At 43.7% G+C, this 14778-nt stretch overlaps 1 protein-coding gene across 1 annotated transcript in view; it reads left to right on the plus strand.

Moving 5' to 3' along the window:
* Positions 1–12543, plus strand: part of LOC308522075 (titin-like) — a 308401-nt gene extending 295858 nt beyond the window's left edge. Inside the window, 9 exon segments of the mRNA XM_081095258.1 lie at positions 49–624; positions 738–1043; positions 1543–2136; positions 2262–8110; positions 8230–8386; positions 9334–10022; positions 10119–10272; positions 10801–11103; positions 11244–12543. Of these exon segments, the coding sequence (XP_080951384.1) occupies positions 49–624; positions 738–1043; positions 1543–2136; positions 2262–8110; positions 8230–8386; positions 9334–10022; positions 10119–10272; positions 10801–11103; positions 11244–11539 (8924 nt within the window). The 3' untranslated portion in view covers positions 11540–12543.
* The last annotated feature ends 2235 nt before the right edge of the window (positions 12544–14778 follow it).

Genomic DNA, 14778 nt, shown 5'->3' on the forward strand with positions numbered 1-14778 from the left:
GAATTAGTAGTGACAATATGCATTAATATTATCTTTCATATCCTTCAGCTGGAGAGGCCCCAGGAGTACGCAAAGAAATGGAGGATGTTACCACCAAATTGGGTGAAGCTGCTCAACTCTCATGCCAGATCCTTGGAAGGCCTCTTCCTGACATTAAATGGTACCGATTTGGTAAGGAGCTCGTGCAAAGCCGAAAGTACAAAATGTCTTCAGATGGACGCACACATACTCTGACAGTGATGACAGATGAACAAGAAGATGAAGGCGTTTATACCTGCATAGCTACTAATGAGGTTGGAGAGACAGAAACCAGTAGCAAGCTTCTCCTGCAAGCAACACCACAGTTCCATCCTGGTTACCCACTGAAAGAGAAATACTATGGTGCGGTGGGCTCAACACTTCGACTTCATGTTATGTACATTGGTCGTCCAGTACCTGCCATCACTTGGTTCCATGGCCAGAAACTTCTGCAAAACTCAGAAAACACTGCTATTGAAAACACTGAGCACTACACTCATCTCGTCATGAAGAATGTCCAGCGGAAGACTCATGCTGGGAAATACAAAGTTCAGCTCAGCAATGTTTTCGGAACAGTTGATGCCACCCTTGATGTGGACATACAAGGTATTTTATTTTCATTTTCAGTGTGTTGTGTTTTTGGTTTTTTATTTTTAAAGGGGAAAAGCTCTTGGGAGACACTCCACAAAAACCACTACTATTGTATTTTCCCCCAACAGATAAACCAGACAAACCTACAGGACCCATTGTGATTGAAGCTCTATTAAAGAACTCGGTAGTGATCAGCTGGAAGCCACCAGAAGATGACGGAGGCTCCTGGATCACCAATTACGTGGTGGAGAAATGTGAGGCCAAGGAAGGGGCTGAATGGCAATTGGTGTCTTCAGCCATCTCAGTGACAACCTGTAGAATTGTGAACCTCACAGAAAATGCTGGCTACTACTTCCGGGTTTCGGCTCAGAACACTTTTGGCATCAGTAACCCTCTAGAGGTCCCCTCAGTTGTGATCATTAAGAGTCCATTTGGTGAGTACAGCCTCTTGTACAACCACTACAATCTTCACATGGCAAAATTCTTTACATAAAAATATCTTCACATAAAAGTCTTTGTAACAGAAATAAATTTTGGAAGGAAATAGCAAAAATTCAGGTAAAGCACAAGAACCTTTTATCTCACTTGAACTTTTGCATATTTAAAAGGACAAATACAGGCTTGGCAAAAGTAGGTTTACAGTTGTTTCTATGGAAAATAGCATAGTAATTAATAAATTATAAGAATAAACTCTGCATACTCACAACTATAAACTTACTTTTGCCCACCCATGTATATACCCTATCCCTTCTTTAAAAAGGAACTTTGTATTTTGTTAGTTCCTTAGCACAAACTAATCCATTCATTTTTCTGTAATAGCTATTCTTAATAGAACTTTGAATTTATCACATTTTATTTTTTTAATCAGCTTTTAATAAAGCTGCTTGTTTCACCTCATGACTCAAATCCTTTTTGTCTATTTGCTTTAAATAGAAAAGCCAAGTGCTCCTGGAAAGCCAACTATTTCTGCTGTCACGAAAGAGTCTTGTGTTGTGGCTTGGAAGCCACCTGCCAGTGATGGCGGTGCAAAGATCAGAAATTACTACCTTGAGAAGCGTGAGAAGAAGCAGAATAAATGGATTGCGGTGACAACAGAAGAAATTCGAGAAACTGTCTTCTCAGTGCAAAACCTTATTGAAGGTCTTGAATATGAGTTCCGTGTGAAGTGTGAAAACCTAGGTGGGGAAAGCGAATGGAGTGAAATATCAGAACCTGTCACTCCCAAATCTGATGTCCCGATTCAGGCACCACACTTTAAAGAGGAACTAAGAAATCTAAACGTCAGATATCAGAGCAATGCTACTTTGGTCTGCAAAGTGACTGGCCATCCAAAACCTATTGTGAAATGGTACAGACAAGGCAAAGAAATCATTGCAGATGGATTAAAGTACAGGATTCAAGAGTTTAAGGGTGGCTACCATCAGCTCATTATTGCAAGTGTCACGGATGACGATGCCACAGTTTACCAAGTCAGAGCTACCAACCAAGGGGGATCTGTGTCTGGCACTGCCTCCTTGGAAGTGGAAGGTAAAAGCAAATTCGTAAACATAAGATTGGTGCTGGATGACACTATTAATTGGAGGGGGGTTGTTGCACTTACATAGTGTTAGGTGTTTCTAAATTATATTCTTTTTCCTTTTATTCTGATACAGTCCCGGCTAAGATACACTTGCCTAAAACTCTTGAGGGCATGGGAGCTGTTCATGCTCTCCGAGGTGAGGTGATCAGCATCAAGATCCCTTTCAGCGGCAAACCAGATCCCGTGATCACCTGGCAGAAAGGACAAGATCTCATCGACAATAATGGCCACTACCAAGTTATTGTCACAAGATCTTTCACATCACTGGTTTTCCCCAATGGAGTGGAGAGAAAAGATGCTGGTTTCTATGTGGTCTGTGCTAAAAACAGGTTTGGAATTGATCAGAAGACAGTTGAACTGGATGTGGCTGATGTTCCTGACCCACCCAGAGGAGTCAAAGTTAGTGAGGTCTCACGAGATTCTGTCAACTTAACCTGGACTGAGCCAGCTACTGACGGTGGCAGCAAAATCACCAACTACATTATTGAAAAATGTGCAACGACTGCAGAAAGATGGCTCCGTGTAGGACAGGCCCGAGAAACACGTTATACAGTGATCAACTTATTTGGAAAAACAAGTTACCAGTTCCGTGTAATAGCTGAAAATAAATTTGGCCTGAGCAAGCCTTCTGAGCCTTCAGAACCAACCGTAACCAAAGAAGATAAGACCAGAGCCATGAACTATGATGAAGAGGTAGATGAAACCATGGAAGTTTCCATGACTAAAGCATCTCATTCTTCAACCAAGGAACTCTATGAGAAATATATGATTGCTGAAGATCTTGGGCGTGGTCAGTTTGGAATCGTCCACCGTTGTGTTGAAACATCCTCAAAAAAGACATACATGGCTAAATTTGTGAAGGTCAAAGGGACCGATCAGGTTTTGGTAAAGAAGGAAATTTCCATTCTAAATATTGCTAGGCACAGAAACATCTTGTACCTCCATGAGTCATTTGAAAGCATGGAAGAATTAGTTATGATCTTTGAGTTCATATCAGGACTTGACATATTTGAACGCATTAACACCAGTGCTTTTGAACTTACTGAAAGAGAAATTGTAAGTTATGTTCGCCAGGTCTGCGAAGCTCTTGAGTTCTTACATAGTCAGAGTATTGGACACTTTGACATTAGACCCGAAAATATCATTTACCAAACAAGACGAAGCTCCGTCATTAAAATCATAGAATTTGGTCAAGCCCGTCAGCTGAAGCCAGGGGACAACTTCAGGCTTCTGTTCACTGCCCCTGAGTACTATGCACCTGAAGTCCACCAGCATGACGTTGTCAGCACCGCCACAGACATGTGGTCACTTGGAACACTGGTATATGTGCTGTTGAGTGGTATCAATCCATTCCTGGCTGAAACTAACCAACAGATGATTGAGAACATCAGGAATGCCGAGTATACTTTTGATGAGGAAGCATTCAAAGAGATCAGCCTCGAAGCCATGGATTTTGTTGACCGGCTGTTAGTGAAAGAGAGAAAATCTCGCATGACAGCATCTGAAGCGCTCCAGCACCCATGGCTGAAGCAGAAGATAGAAAGAGTCAGTACTAAAGTTATCAGGACATTAAAACACCGGCGGTACTACCATACTCTGATCAAGAAAGACCTCAACATGGTTGTGTCAGCAGCCCGAATCTCCTGTGGTGGTGCAATTCGATCTCAGAAGGGAGTGAGCGTTGCTAAAGTTAAAGTGGCATCCATTGAAATTGGCCCGATTTCTGGGCAGATAATGCATGCAGTTGGCGAAGAAGGAGGATATGTCAAGTATGTCTGCAAAATTGAAAATTATGACCAGTCTACCCAAGTGACCTGGTACTTTGGTGTCAGACAGCTGGAGAACAGTGAGAAATACGAAATCACCTATGAAGATGGAGTGGCTACCATGTACATCAAAGACATTACCAAGTTCGACGACGGCACCTACAGATGCAAAGTAGTCAATGACTATGGTGAAGACAGTTCTTATGCAGAGCTGTTTGTTAAAGGTGTGAGAGAAGTTTATGACTATTACTTCCGTAGAACCATGAAGAAAATGAAGCGCAGAACAGATACCATGAGACTCCTGGAAAGGCCACCAGAGTTTACCCTGCCTCTCTTTAACAAGACAGCTTATGTGGGTGAAAACGTCCGATTTGGAGTAACTATTACTGTCCACCCAGAGCCTCGTGTAACATGGTATAAATCAGGTCAGAAAATCAAACCAGGTGATGATGACAAGAAATACACATTCGAGTCTGACAAGGGTCTTTACCAATTAACAATCAACAGTGTAACAACAGATGATGATGCTGAATATGCTATTGTGGCAAGAAACAAATACGGTGAGGACAGCTGTAAAGCAAAACTGACTGTAACCCCACACCCACCTCCAGCAGATACAACCTTAAGACCCATGTTCAAAAGGCTACTGGCAAACGCAGAATGCCAAGAAGGCCAGAGTGTCAGCTTTGAGATCAGAGTTTCTGGCATCCCCCCGCCAACATTAAAATGGGAGAAAGATGGTCAGCCACTGTCCCTTGGGCCCACCATTGAAATTATCCACGAAGGCTTGGATTATTATGCTTTGCACATCCGGGATACTTTGCCTGAAGACACCGGTTATTATAGGGTCACAGCCACAAACACAGCTGGATCCACCAGCTGCCAGGCTCACTTACAAGTGGAGCGCTTGAGGTACGTCAAACAAGAATTCAAGAGTAAAGAGGAGCGTGAAAGACACGTACAGAAGCAAATCGACAAGACGATAAGAATGGCTGAAATTCTTTCTGGAACGGAATCTGTGCCACTGACACAGGTAGCCCAAGAGGCTCTGAGAGAAGCTGCCATCCTCTACAAACCAGCTGTAAGCACCAAGACCGTAAAGGGGGAATTCCGACTTGAGACCGAAGAAAAGAAAGAGGAGAGAAAACTCCGTATGCCCTATGAAGTACCAGAGCCACGCAAGCACAAGCGGACCGTCATAGAAGAAGATCAACGCATTAAACAGTTTGTGCCTATGTCTGACATGAAATGGTACAAAAAGATACGTGATCAGTTTGAAATGCCAGGGAAAATTGACAGAATTGTACAGAAAAGACAAAAGCGCATCCGCCTTTCAAGATGGGAACAGTTCTATGTGACACCTCTTCCACGCTTTACGGATCAATACAAACCCAGATGGCGCATTCCCAAATTGACCCAAGATGACCTTGAAATAGTGAGGCCAGCCCGCCGGCGTACACCTTCTCCTGACTACGCCTTCTACTACAGACCTAGAAGACGTTCCCTTGGTGACATCTCAGATGAAGAATTACTCCTTCCCATTGATGACTACTTGGCGATGAAAAGAACGGAGGAAGAGAGGCTGCGTCTTGAAGAGGAGCTTGAATTAGGTTTTTCAGCTTCACCCCCAAGCCGGAGCCCTCCACGTTTTGAGCTTTCTAGTCTGCGTTACTCTTCCCCACAGGCTCATATCAAGGTGGAGGAAACAAGAAAAGACTTGAGATACTCAACCTATCACATCCCAACCAAGGCTGACACTAGTACAAGTTATGCAGAACTGCGGGAACGGCACGCCCAGGCCTCCTACAGGCAGCCCAAACAACGGCAGCGAATCATGGCTGAGAAGGAGGACGAAGAGTTGCTTCGTCCGGTTACAACCACCCATCGTCTCTCAGAATACAAAAGCGAGCTTGACCACATGTCAAAGGAACAAAAGTCTAGAAAGAAATCAAAGCAACAGAGAAGAGTGACAGAAATCACAGAAATTGAGGAAGAATACGAAATCACAAAACGTGCTCAAAGAGAGTCATCCTCTTCTGTGTCTAGACTTCTGAGACGACGGCGCTCCCTGTCTCCAACTTATATTGAGTTAATGAGGCCGGTGTCTGAACTGATCCGATCACATCCACAACCAGCTGAGGAATACGAAGATGACACAGAGAGAAGGTCTCCCACTCCAGAGAGAACTCGCCCACGTTCCCCCAGCCCCGTCTCTAGTGAGAGATCACTCTCAAGATTTGAGAGGTCGGCAAGATTTGATATCTTTTCCAGGTATGAGTCCATGAAGGCAGCTTTAAAGACTCAGAAGACATCAGAAAGGAAGTATGAAGTTTTGAGTCAGCAGCCTTTTACCCTGGACCATGCCCCTCGGATCACGCTGAGAATGCGCTCCCACAGGGTACCCTGCGGCCAGAATACCCGGTTTATCCTGAACGTTCAGTCTAAGCCAACTGCTGAGGTTAAATGGTACCATAATGGTGTAGAACTCCAAGAGAGCAGTAAGATTCATTACACCAACATGAGTGGGGTCCTGACCCTGGAAATTCTAGACTGTCATATTGATGACAGCGGAACGTATCGCGCCGTGTGCACCAACTACAAAGGTGAAGCTTCTGACTACGCGACCTTGGATGTAACAGGAGGGGATTATACCACCTCCGCTTCCCGGCGCAGGGATGAGGACGTCCCCCGGTCCCTTTTCCCTGACCTGACCAAAACAGAGGCATATGCGGTTTCATCGTTCAAGAGAACATCTGAGATGGAAGCCTCTTCTTCAGTCAGGGAAATGAAGTCGCAGATGACAGAGACAAGGGAAAGCCTCTCATCATATGAACACCACGCATCTGCAGAAATGAAAAGGGCTGCGGTAGAAGAAAAGTCGCTGGAAGAAAAGTCCACACACAGAAAGATCAAGTCCACTCTGGAAGCAAGAATCCTAACCAAGCCAAGGTCCATAACTGTCTCTGAGGGAGAGTCTGCAAGGTTTTCTTGCGACACCGATGGTGAGCCGGTACCAACTGTGACCTGGCTGCGTGGAGGACAAGCGATCAGTACTTCCACCCGCCACCAAGTGACCACCACAAAATACAAGTCCACCTTTGAGATCTCTTCAGTCCAGGCTTCTGACGAGGGCAACTACAGCGTGGTGGTAGAAAACAGTGAAGGGAGGCAAGAAGCACAGTTCACTCTGACTATTCAGAAGTCCAGAGTTACTGAAAGGGCTGTGACTTCACCACCGAAGGTCAAATCCCCAGAGCCTCAGGTGAAATCCCCAGAAGGAGTGAAGTCTCCAAAACGAGTGAAATCCCCAGAACTGGTAACTTCTCCCCCAAAAGCCGTATCACCCACAGAGAAAAAACCCACAGCAACAGAGAAAGTTGGGCAGCTACCAGTCTCTGCCCCACCCAAGATATCTCAGTCCCTGAAAGCAGAAGCTGTTAAAGACATCGCAAAGCTGACCTGTGCAGTTGAAAGTAGTGTATTATGTGCAAAAGAGGTCGCCTGGTATAAAGATGGCAAGAAACTGAAGGAAAATGGGCATTTCCAGTTTCATTATTCAGCAGATGGTACCTATGAGCTCAAAATCCATAACCTCACTGAATCTGATTGCGGAGAATACGTTTGTGAAATTTCTGGGGAAGGTGGAACTTCCAAAACTAACTTACAATTCATGGGACAAGCCTTTAAGAGCATCCATGAGCAGGTGTCGAGAGTATTGGAAACTAAGAAATCAGCTCACAAAACTGCCGAGTCAACAGAAACCAAGGTATCAGCTCACAAAACTGCCGAGTCAACAGAAACCAAGGTATCAGCTCAGAAAACTGCTGAGTCAACAGAAACCAAGGTATCAGCCCAGAAAACTGCTGAGTCAACAGAAGCCAAGGTATCAGCCCAGAAAACCGCTGAGTCAGCAGAAACCAAGGTATCAGCCCAGAAAACTGCTGAGTCAACAGAAGCCAAAGTATCAGTTCAGAAAACTGCTGAGTCAACAGAAGCCAAGAAAACAGAAACAAAAGCTCCTGAGCCAATATCCTCAAAGCCAGTAATTGTTACTGGGCTGCAGGATACAACTGTCTCTTCAGACAGCATCGCTAAATTTTCCATTAAAGTTACTGGAGAACCCCAGCCGACTGTCATCTGGACAAAGGATGGAAAGGTAACCAGTTCTTAACTGTTCTTAATTTTATCTTCTAAATAACTAACCTTTTCCCCATCCCCCAGATAAAGTTGAAAATTAAATCACTTTTTAAAACTCAAACCACTTGCATTCTACAGGCTATTACACAGGGAGGTAAATATAAACTCTCTGAAGACAAAGGAGGATTCTTCTTAGAAATTCTTAAGACTGACACTTCTGACAGCGGGCTTTACACTTGTACAGTAACGAACTCAGCTGGATCTGTGTCCTCGAGCTGCAAATTAACCATAAAAGGTAGGTTGGCTTTTGTTCTTACCAACATTTCCCAGAAAACAATATTAAAGTAACATTTCTAAACACTTCCTTATACACACACACACACCCATGAGAAAGTATTGAAACTGTTTTCCAATTCCAGAATACCATTTGTACACAAATGTAGAAATACACATATTTGAAGTTAGCATATACCTTTATATTCACACAAAAAGTACATATTAAGCCCTGGCCAATGTGGCACAGTTGGGTGTTGGTCGTGCCATGCACCAAAATGTTGCTGGTTTGATTCCCAGTTGAGGCACAGGCCCGGGTTGGGGGCTCAATTCCCGGTAGGGGACGTGCAGGAGGCAGCTGATTGATGTTTTGCTCTCAATTTGATGTTTTTTCTCTTTCTCTCCCTCTGCCTTCCTCTCTCTCTCAAAATCAATAAAAATATTAATTTATAAAAGTACATATGAAGTAACTAACTGTGTGTGGTATTATATAAGATTCCATAGGGCCAGCCCCTGCTCCCAGACATGTTTAGGAAGGAAGTCAAGTGAATATACAAAATGGTACTTCTTCCCTAAACCTTCACTTTTGCTAAGTTAATGAAAGAGCTACATCAGTTTTCCTCATTAAAATTAGTTTGGTGTCATCTCAGTCATCTAAAACATAATTCATTTTTTTATTCATCCAAACACACACATCTCCCAAATTCTTTGGCTATTCTTTGCAAGACGTTTTCCCCCTTAAGTCATAAAAATCATCTTCAGCTTAGTTTAAAGAATCATTACACTGATTTCAGAAGTCAAGCACGGCAGTTTTCCATGACTGGCACTGAGAGAGAATTAGGCATTACCTACACTGCACACAAAAGTCAGCCTCTGTTTCCTTTGTGATCCTTCACTTGCAGAATGTACAGGAGTAAAGGGTGGGGCCTCTTTCCAATTAAGTTTGCCTTACAGAGGTTTCTTTTTTAGCTGTAAAAGACACTGAGACACAGAAAGTATCTACACAAAAGACTTCCGAAATTACATCCCAGAAGGCTGTTGTCCAAGAGGAAATTTCCCAGAAAGCCTTAATCTCTGAAGAAATCAAGAAGTCAGAGGTGAAATCTCAAGAAAAGTTAGCCCTCACGGAGGAAGCTTCAAAGGTTACAATTTCTGAAAAAGTCAAGAAGTCAGAAGCCGCCTCCCTGGAAAAATCCATTGTCCATGAAGAAGTCACCAAAGCATCCCAGGCAATGGAAGAAATCAGCACTCAAGTTGAAATTAAAGCCTTTTCTAGTCAGATGAGCATAACTGATGGTCAGAAAGTGACTTTAAAAGCCAACATTGCTGGTGCCACTGACGTGAAATGGGTGCTAAATGGAGTAGAGCTCACTAACTCCGAGGAGTACAGATACGGCGTCTCGGGCAGTGATCAGACCCTAACCATCAAGCAGGCCAGTCACAAACACCAAGGAATCCTCACCTGCATTGGCAAAACCAGTCAAGGAATCGTCAAGTGCCAGTACGACTTGAGCCTGAGCGAAGAGCTCTCAGATGCTCCGGCCTTCATCTCACAGCCCAGATCTCAAAATGTTAACGAAGGACAAAACGTTCTCTTTTCTTGTGAAATCAGTGGTGAGCCCTCTCCTGAAATCGAATGGTTTAAAAACAACCTGCCGGTAAGTTTAATTATGAATGTATCAGTGAAGAAAATTGTAAACACTACATGTACTCCTGAAGAGGGCAAAGGAACACTTTTTTTTTCTTCTCTTTAGGTTTCTGTTTCTTCAAATATCAGCGTACGTCGCTCCAGAAATGTCTATTCTCTCGAAATCCGAAATGCGTCAGTGAGTGACAGTGGCAAGTACACCATTAAGGCCAAAAATTTCCGTGGCCAATGCTCAGCTACTGCTTCCTTAACGGTCCTTCGTAAGTATCTCTTTGCCATTTGCTTTATCTGTTTAAGGCCTTTATGTGTTTTAAGAAAAAATTCTTTTGCCTTTGTTTTCTGATCACAGCAGACTCGGGAGCCTCATTAAATTGCGTAGGTAAGAGGCGCAGGCCTCCTGTGTGGATTCGTTCTTACGATCAGTTTCTTTACAGCTCAACAGAAACTTCCAAGGCAAAGCTACTGGCTGCCCTGTTCCATTTCTTTTCAGAATGCGCAATCTATAAATTATTTTCTATATGACTAATCATTTTTCTCCTAGTGATTCTAGTCCCTGCATGGAATGTGGTGATAGAAACATGAGGATTCATTTCTTGGAGACACGGGGCTAGCTTTTTGACAAATGTATGTATGTATGTATGTATGTATTTGCTTAAGCTTCCACAGCAAATTGTTTGGGTTACGTTTCTGTGTATGGTGTTTAAGTCTGCCGTTTCTGTAAGTCAGTGTCAGATGTCACAACTGACCCAGATGTCACTGATGTTCACCGTCTCTGCTATGGTCCACAGCTCTAGTGGAAGAACCTCCCAGAGAGGTAGTATTGAAGACAAGTGATGACACGAGCTTGCAAGGAAGCTTCTCGTCTCAGTCCGTCCAAATGTCCGCATCTAAGCAGGAGGCCTCCTTCAGCAGTTTCAGCAGCAGCAGCGCTAGCAGCATGACTGAAATGAAATTTGCAAGCATGTCTGCCCAAAGCATGTCCTCCATGCAAGAGTCCTTTGTAGGAATGAGTTCCAGCAGTTTTATGGGACAATCTAGTATGACACAACTGGCGAGCTCGAGTAGTAAAATGCTTAAAGCAGGCATAAGAGGTGAGCAATAAAATTTACTGGTAGAGGTTGACAAGCCTAGTAGCCCTATATCGTCTTTAGTTCATACAATTCAGTAGAAAGCACATGGAAATTTTTTTTCTGTGATTCTAACATGTTTTTGTTGTTGCTGTTCCTTAAAGGAATTCCACCTAAAATTGAAGCTCTTCCCTCTGACATCAGCATTGATGAGGGCAAAGTTCTAACAGTAGCCTGTGCTTTTACTGGTGAGCCTACCCCAGAAATAACATGGTCGTGTGGTGGAAGAGAAATCCAAAATGAAGACCAGGGGAGATTCCACATCGAAAACACAGAGGACCTGACCACTCTGATCATCATGGACGTACAGAAACAAGACGGTGGACTTTATACCCTGAGCTTAGGGAATGAATTTGGATGTGACTCCGCTACTGTGAATATAAATATTCGATCCATTTAAGAGGGCCTGCGCTCTCATCCTCCTTAACCTTTCACAAATGATTCACATGGACTAATCTTTCTGATCTGTAAATATTAAGAAAAAAAAGTAGTTTTGTATCAACCTAAATGAGTCCAAGTTCAAAATATGCATTTCAACCTTTTCTAATTGTTGACCTAAGAATATTATGCATTTTCTAGTGACATGTACATACTGTATATAGCCGGATTCACGGTTATAAAGTTTTGTACCATTATTTTATGACATTTTACAATGTAATTTCTGAAACTAACCGTTGGTAGGAGAAAGTTTCTTATGGAACGAATACCCTGCTCAACACTTAATCTTTGTGCCTCAACATAACGTTGATGTCTAAGTATGCCTCAGTGGGTTGAGAAATTCCCCATTGAAGATGTCTTATCCACCTAAAAGATAATGCTGTGCACATCACCTGGCATGTGCACCAATACCTACTGAATCAGAAATGTAAGGCATTGGTGATGTTTGCATTTACCCTCCTGTAAGCAACACTTTAACGTCTTACATTTTCTCTGATGATGTCACACTCAGAATTATCATGACCTAAATATTACCAGAGCAAAGTGCAACGGCCAGCACTTTGTTCGCTCATTTTACACTGTCTCTGACCATAGAGAGTGCCTGGGTAGCTTGGAAAAGTAACATCGCCTGGCCATCCCCTCATTTAACCAAGCTATTCAGGTATTCCTATGCCGGAGCAGTGCCAACTCTTGGAGGTCCCAGGGTGCAGCCAATGCCTTCGTGTGGTAGCTCTAAATTTAAATTACCCTGAGAAACTGGGGCAACTAAGCAATGAGCCACAGCACCAAGATAACAACAAGAACAAAAACAAAGCTGTCGTTAAACTAAAAACAACACTACTAATTGCCCCAAATGTCGATCTGATGTAGTTCTTTTCATGCACGTATAAATTCGATTGTTAGTTATAATTGTTGGACCTCCTGGAGATAGTAACAACAAAATAAAAGCAAGCTATCTGCACCTCAAAACGTGTGGTTGGTTGTTTTCTGTGAAATTCTGGGGTTGGAGGAGGTAAGTGCCTTTTATCAAATAAAGCAACTCAAGTTCAAAATAGCCCCAGGTTCATAAGTTCGTTAAAGCAAATATTTAAATTATCGTGCTGAATATATTCAATAATTTTTAAAGCATAGATATGATTTTCATGGATAATTTTATCCTCAAAAATTAACAAAACTCCCTGAAAAATTGTGTATGTTCCCCCCACGTCCCGCGTGGTTCAGGGTTCAGGATCTGGAAGAGGGGCCGCGCGCAAATGAAAGAGATGAGACAAGAGATAATAATTTGGAAATTGGGGGGCCAGGCGAGAGCCCATCTTAAGAGGATGGACTCCGCTTGTGCTCAGGCCTCACCATCCTTTTATTTAGTTTGGGATACACCCATAGCCCTTAGGCAGGCAAGTTACAGTAACAGACTATCTTATCAATAAGGATTTACATGACTATCTGGTGGGGAAGTTGCTTCAGCTACCAGTGGGTGCATAGCTCTGATCTTTGCCAGGGCTTCAAGGGTCACCAGCATTCCGGGGCTCCTTGTCCACACCTCTCTGCTAGAGAAGACAATAGGCGGCTTCACACACAAAATAATAGATGAAATCTTCTAAACTTATCAAGAAAATTATTTTTATGGGAACTGAATCAACTAAAACTATCACAGATATTAAACAGCTACCATATTTTGTGCTAGACACCACAGCGAACAACACACAGATAAGATGATACTAACCTTGTCCCTCAAGGAGTGTAGTGAAGAGAAAATGACAACTTCAAGGAAAATGATTAATTGTGCACCTGACACTGACTATTGCAGCTCTGAATTGAGATAAAACAAATGAAAGCCCTCAAAGCTAAAGAACTGGTTTTAAATGCTATAGTACCATGCTTTTTAAAACAATTGATCTATACTTGGTAATAAAGTATCTAGTGCCCAAAATATCTGTATTTATCCACTTCAATTAGATCATTGTCATTGTAAACCTTTGAAGTTGATTCCTTGCCCAAATTACCTAATCAGCACAAGTTACAAATGTAGATACAAGCACAATTACTTATAAACTTAAGTAATTGGCCAAAGCTGAAGCCTGAAGCAAACATGCTGTCAATTTTTATTCTCCAAAAGAAGATCTTGGGTCTTCATTAATTTACTCAGCGAGTACTGTCTTAAGTCAGAGTCCCCAAAAGCAGAGCCCAGAGCAGGGACTCTTGTATAAGGAATGTTTGAGGCGCTGCTACCAGGAAAAGGGGAGTGAAGGAGGCGGGGCAGAGGAGACCGGACGTCTCAGCAGCAGCCTCAGCCCATCCCGCAGGGAGCCTAGATGATACCAGAGCTAGTTCTGTTTGGGAACCGGGGAGGGGGAGTAGCCTCATTGGACCCCCTTATCTGCCAGGTGGTGGCTACAGGCTGTGTGCTGGGGTGGGGGGTGGGGTGGGGTGATAACCTTCCAGCTGAAGGGGGCTTTGGCCAGAGCGATCTCTGCAGGCTGGGGCACTGAACAGACAGTTCTCCAGAAACAGGGTCGGGTGCACACACATAAGCTGGGGAATCTGAGCGGTACCACCGCACCCACACCACCCACTACAACTTGAAATGCCTATTCTTAACCTAAATGAGAGAGGCAGGACTTACTGGGTGGCTCCTGAGGATGATTCCCAGCACCGACATGCTAATATTTAAACAAGGCCTATGCCGCCCGATGCTGGGATACGGTCAGAGCTAATGAGAATTTTAAAGCTTTTCGCAGTTGAAGCTCCCAAGCACAGGGCCTGGGAGAAAGGGCAGGGGCAGCGATCTATCCAGCAAAAGAGATAGTCGCTTCAGGCAAGGCCTGACTTCTTTTTATGAATTAGGGGCCTGGGAAAAACAGCTCCGTGTGGCCACGTGGGCGCAGGTGAGAGGGTTGGATAGGGAGGGTCCTAGAAGTCCGTCAGGGGCACTCCAGCGGGAGCGACAAGAACCCTTCCCGGACTCACCAGCCAGCCTCCTTCCCCTCACTCCCCCAAGAATAATGCTCCCGGGCGCGGGGTGGAGGAGATTCGTGCTCCACACCTTCAGCAACCTTCCATATGTTTCTCCGCATCATTGCATTTCCAATTTAGACCACCTTTTCTCTCCCCGTGTCGGCAGGGGGCAACAGAGAGTAGCAAGCCGAGCTTCCTGGTTTCAATCCATCCCATGAGAAACCTTCAGTCATCCTTTCCCTCCTT

Source organism: Myotis nattereri, assembly GCF_964212035.1.
Source record: "Myotis nattereri genome assembly, chromosome: 7".
NCBI lineage: Eukaryota > Metazoa > Chordata > Mammalia > Chiroptera > Vespertilionidae > Myotis > Myotis nattereri.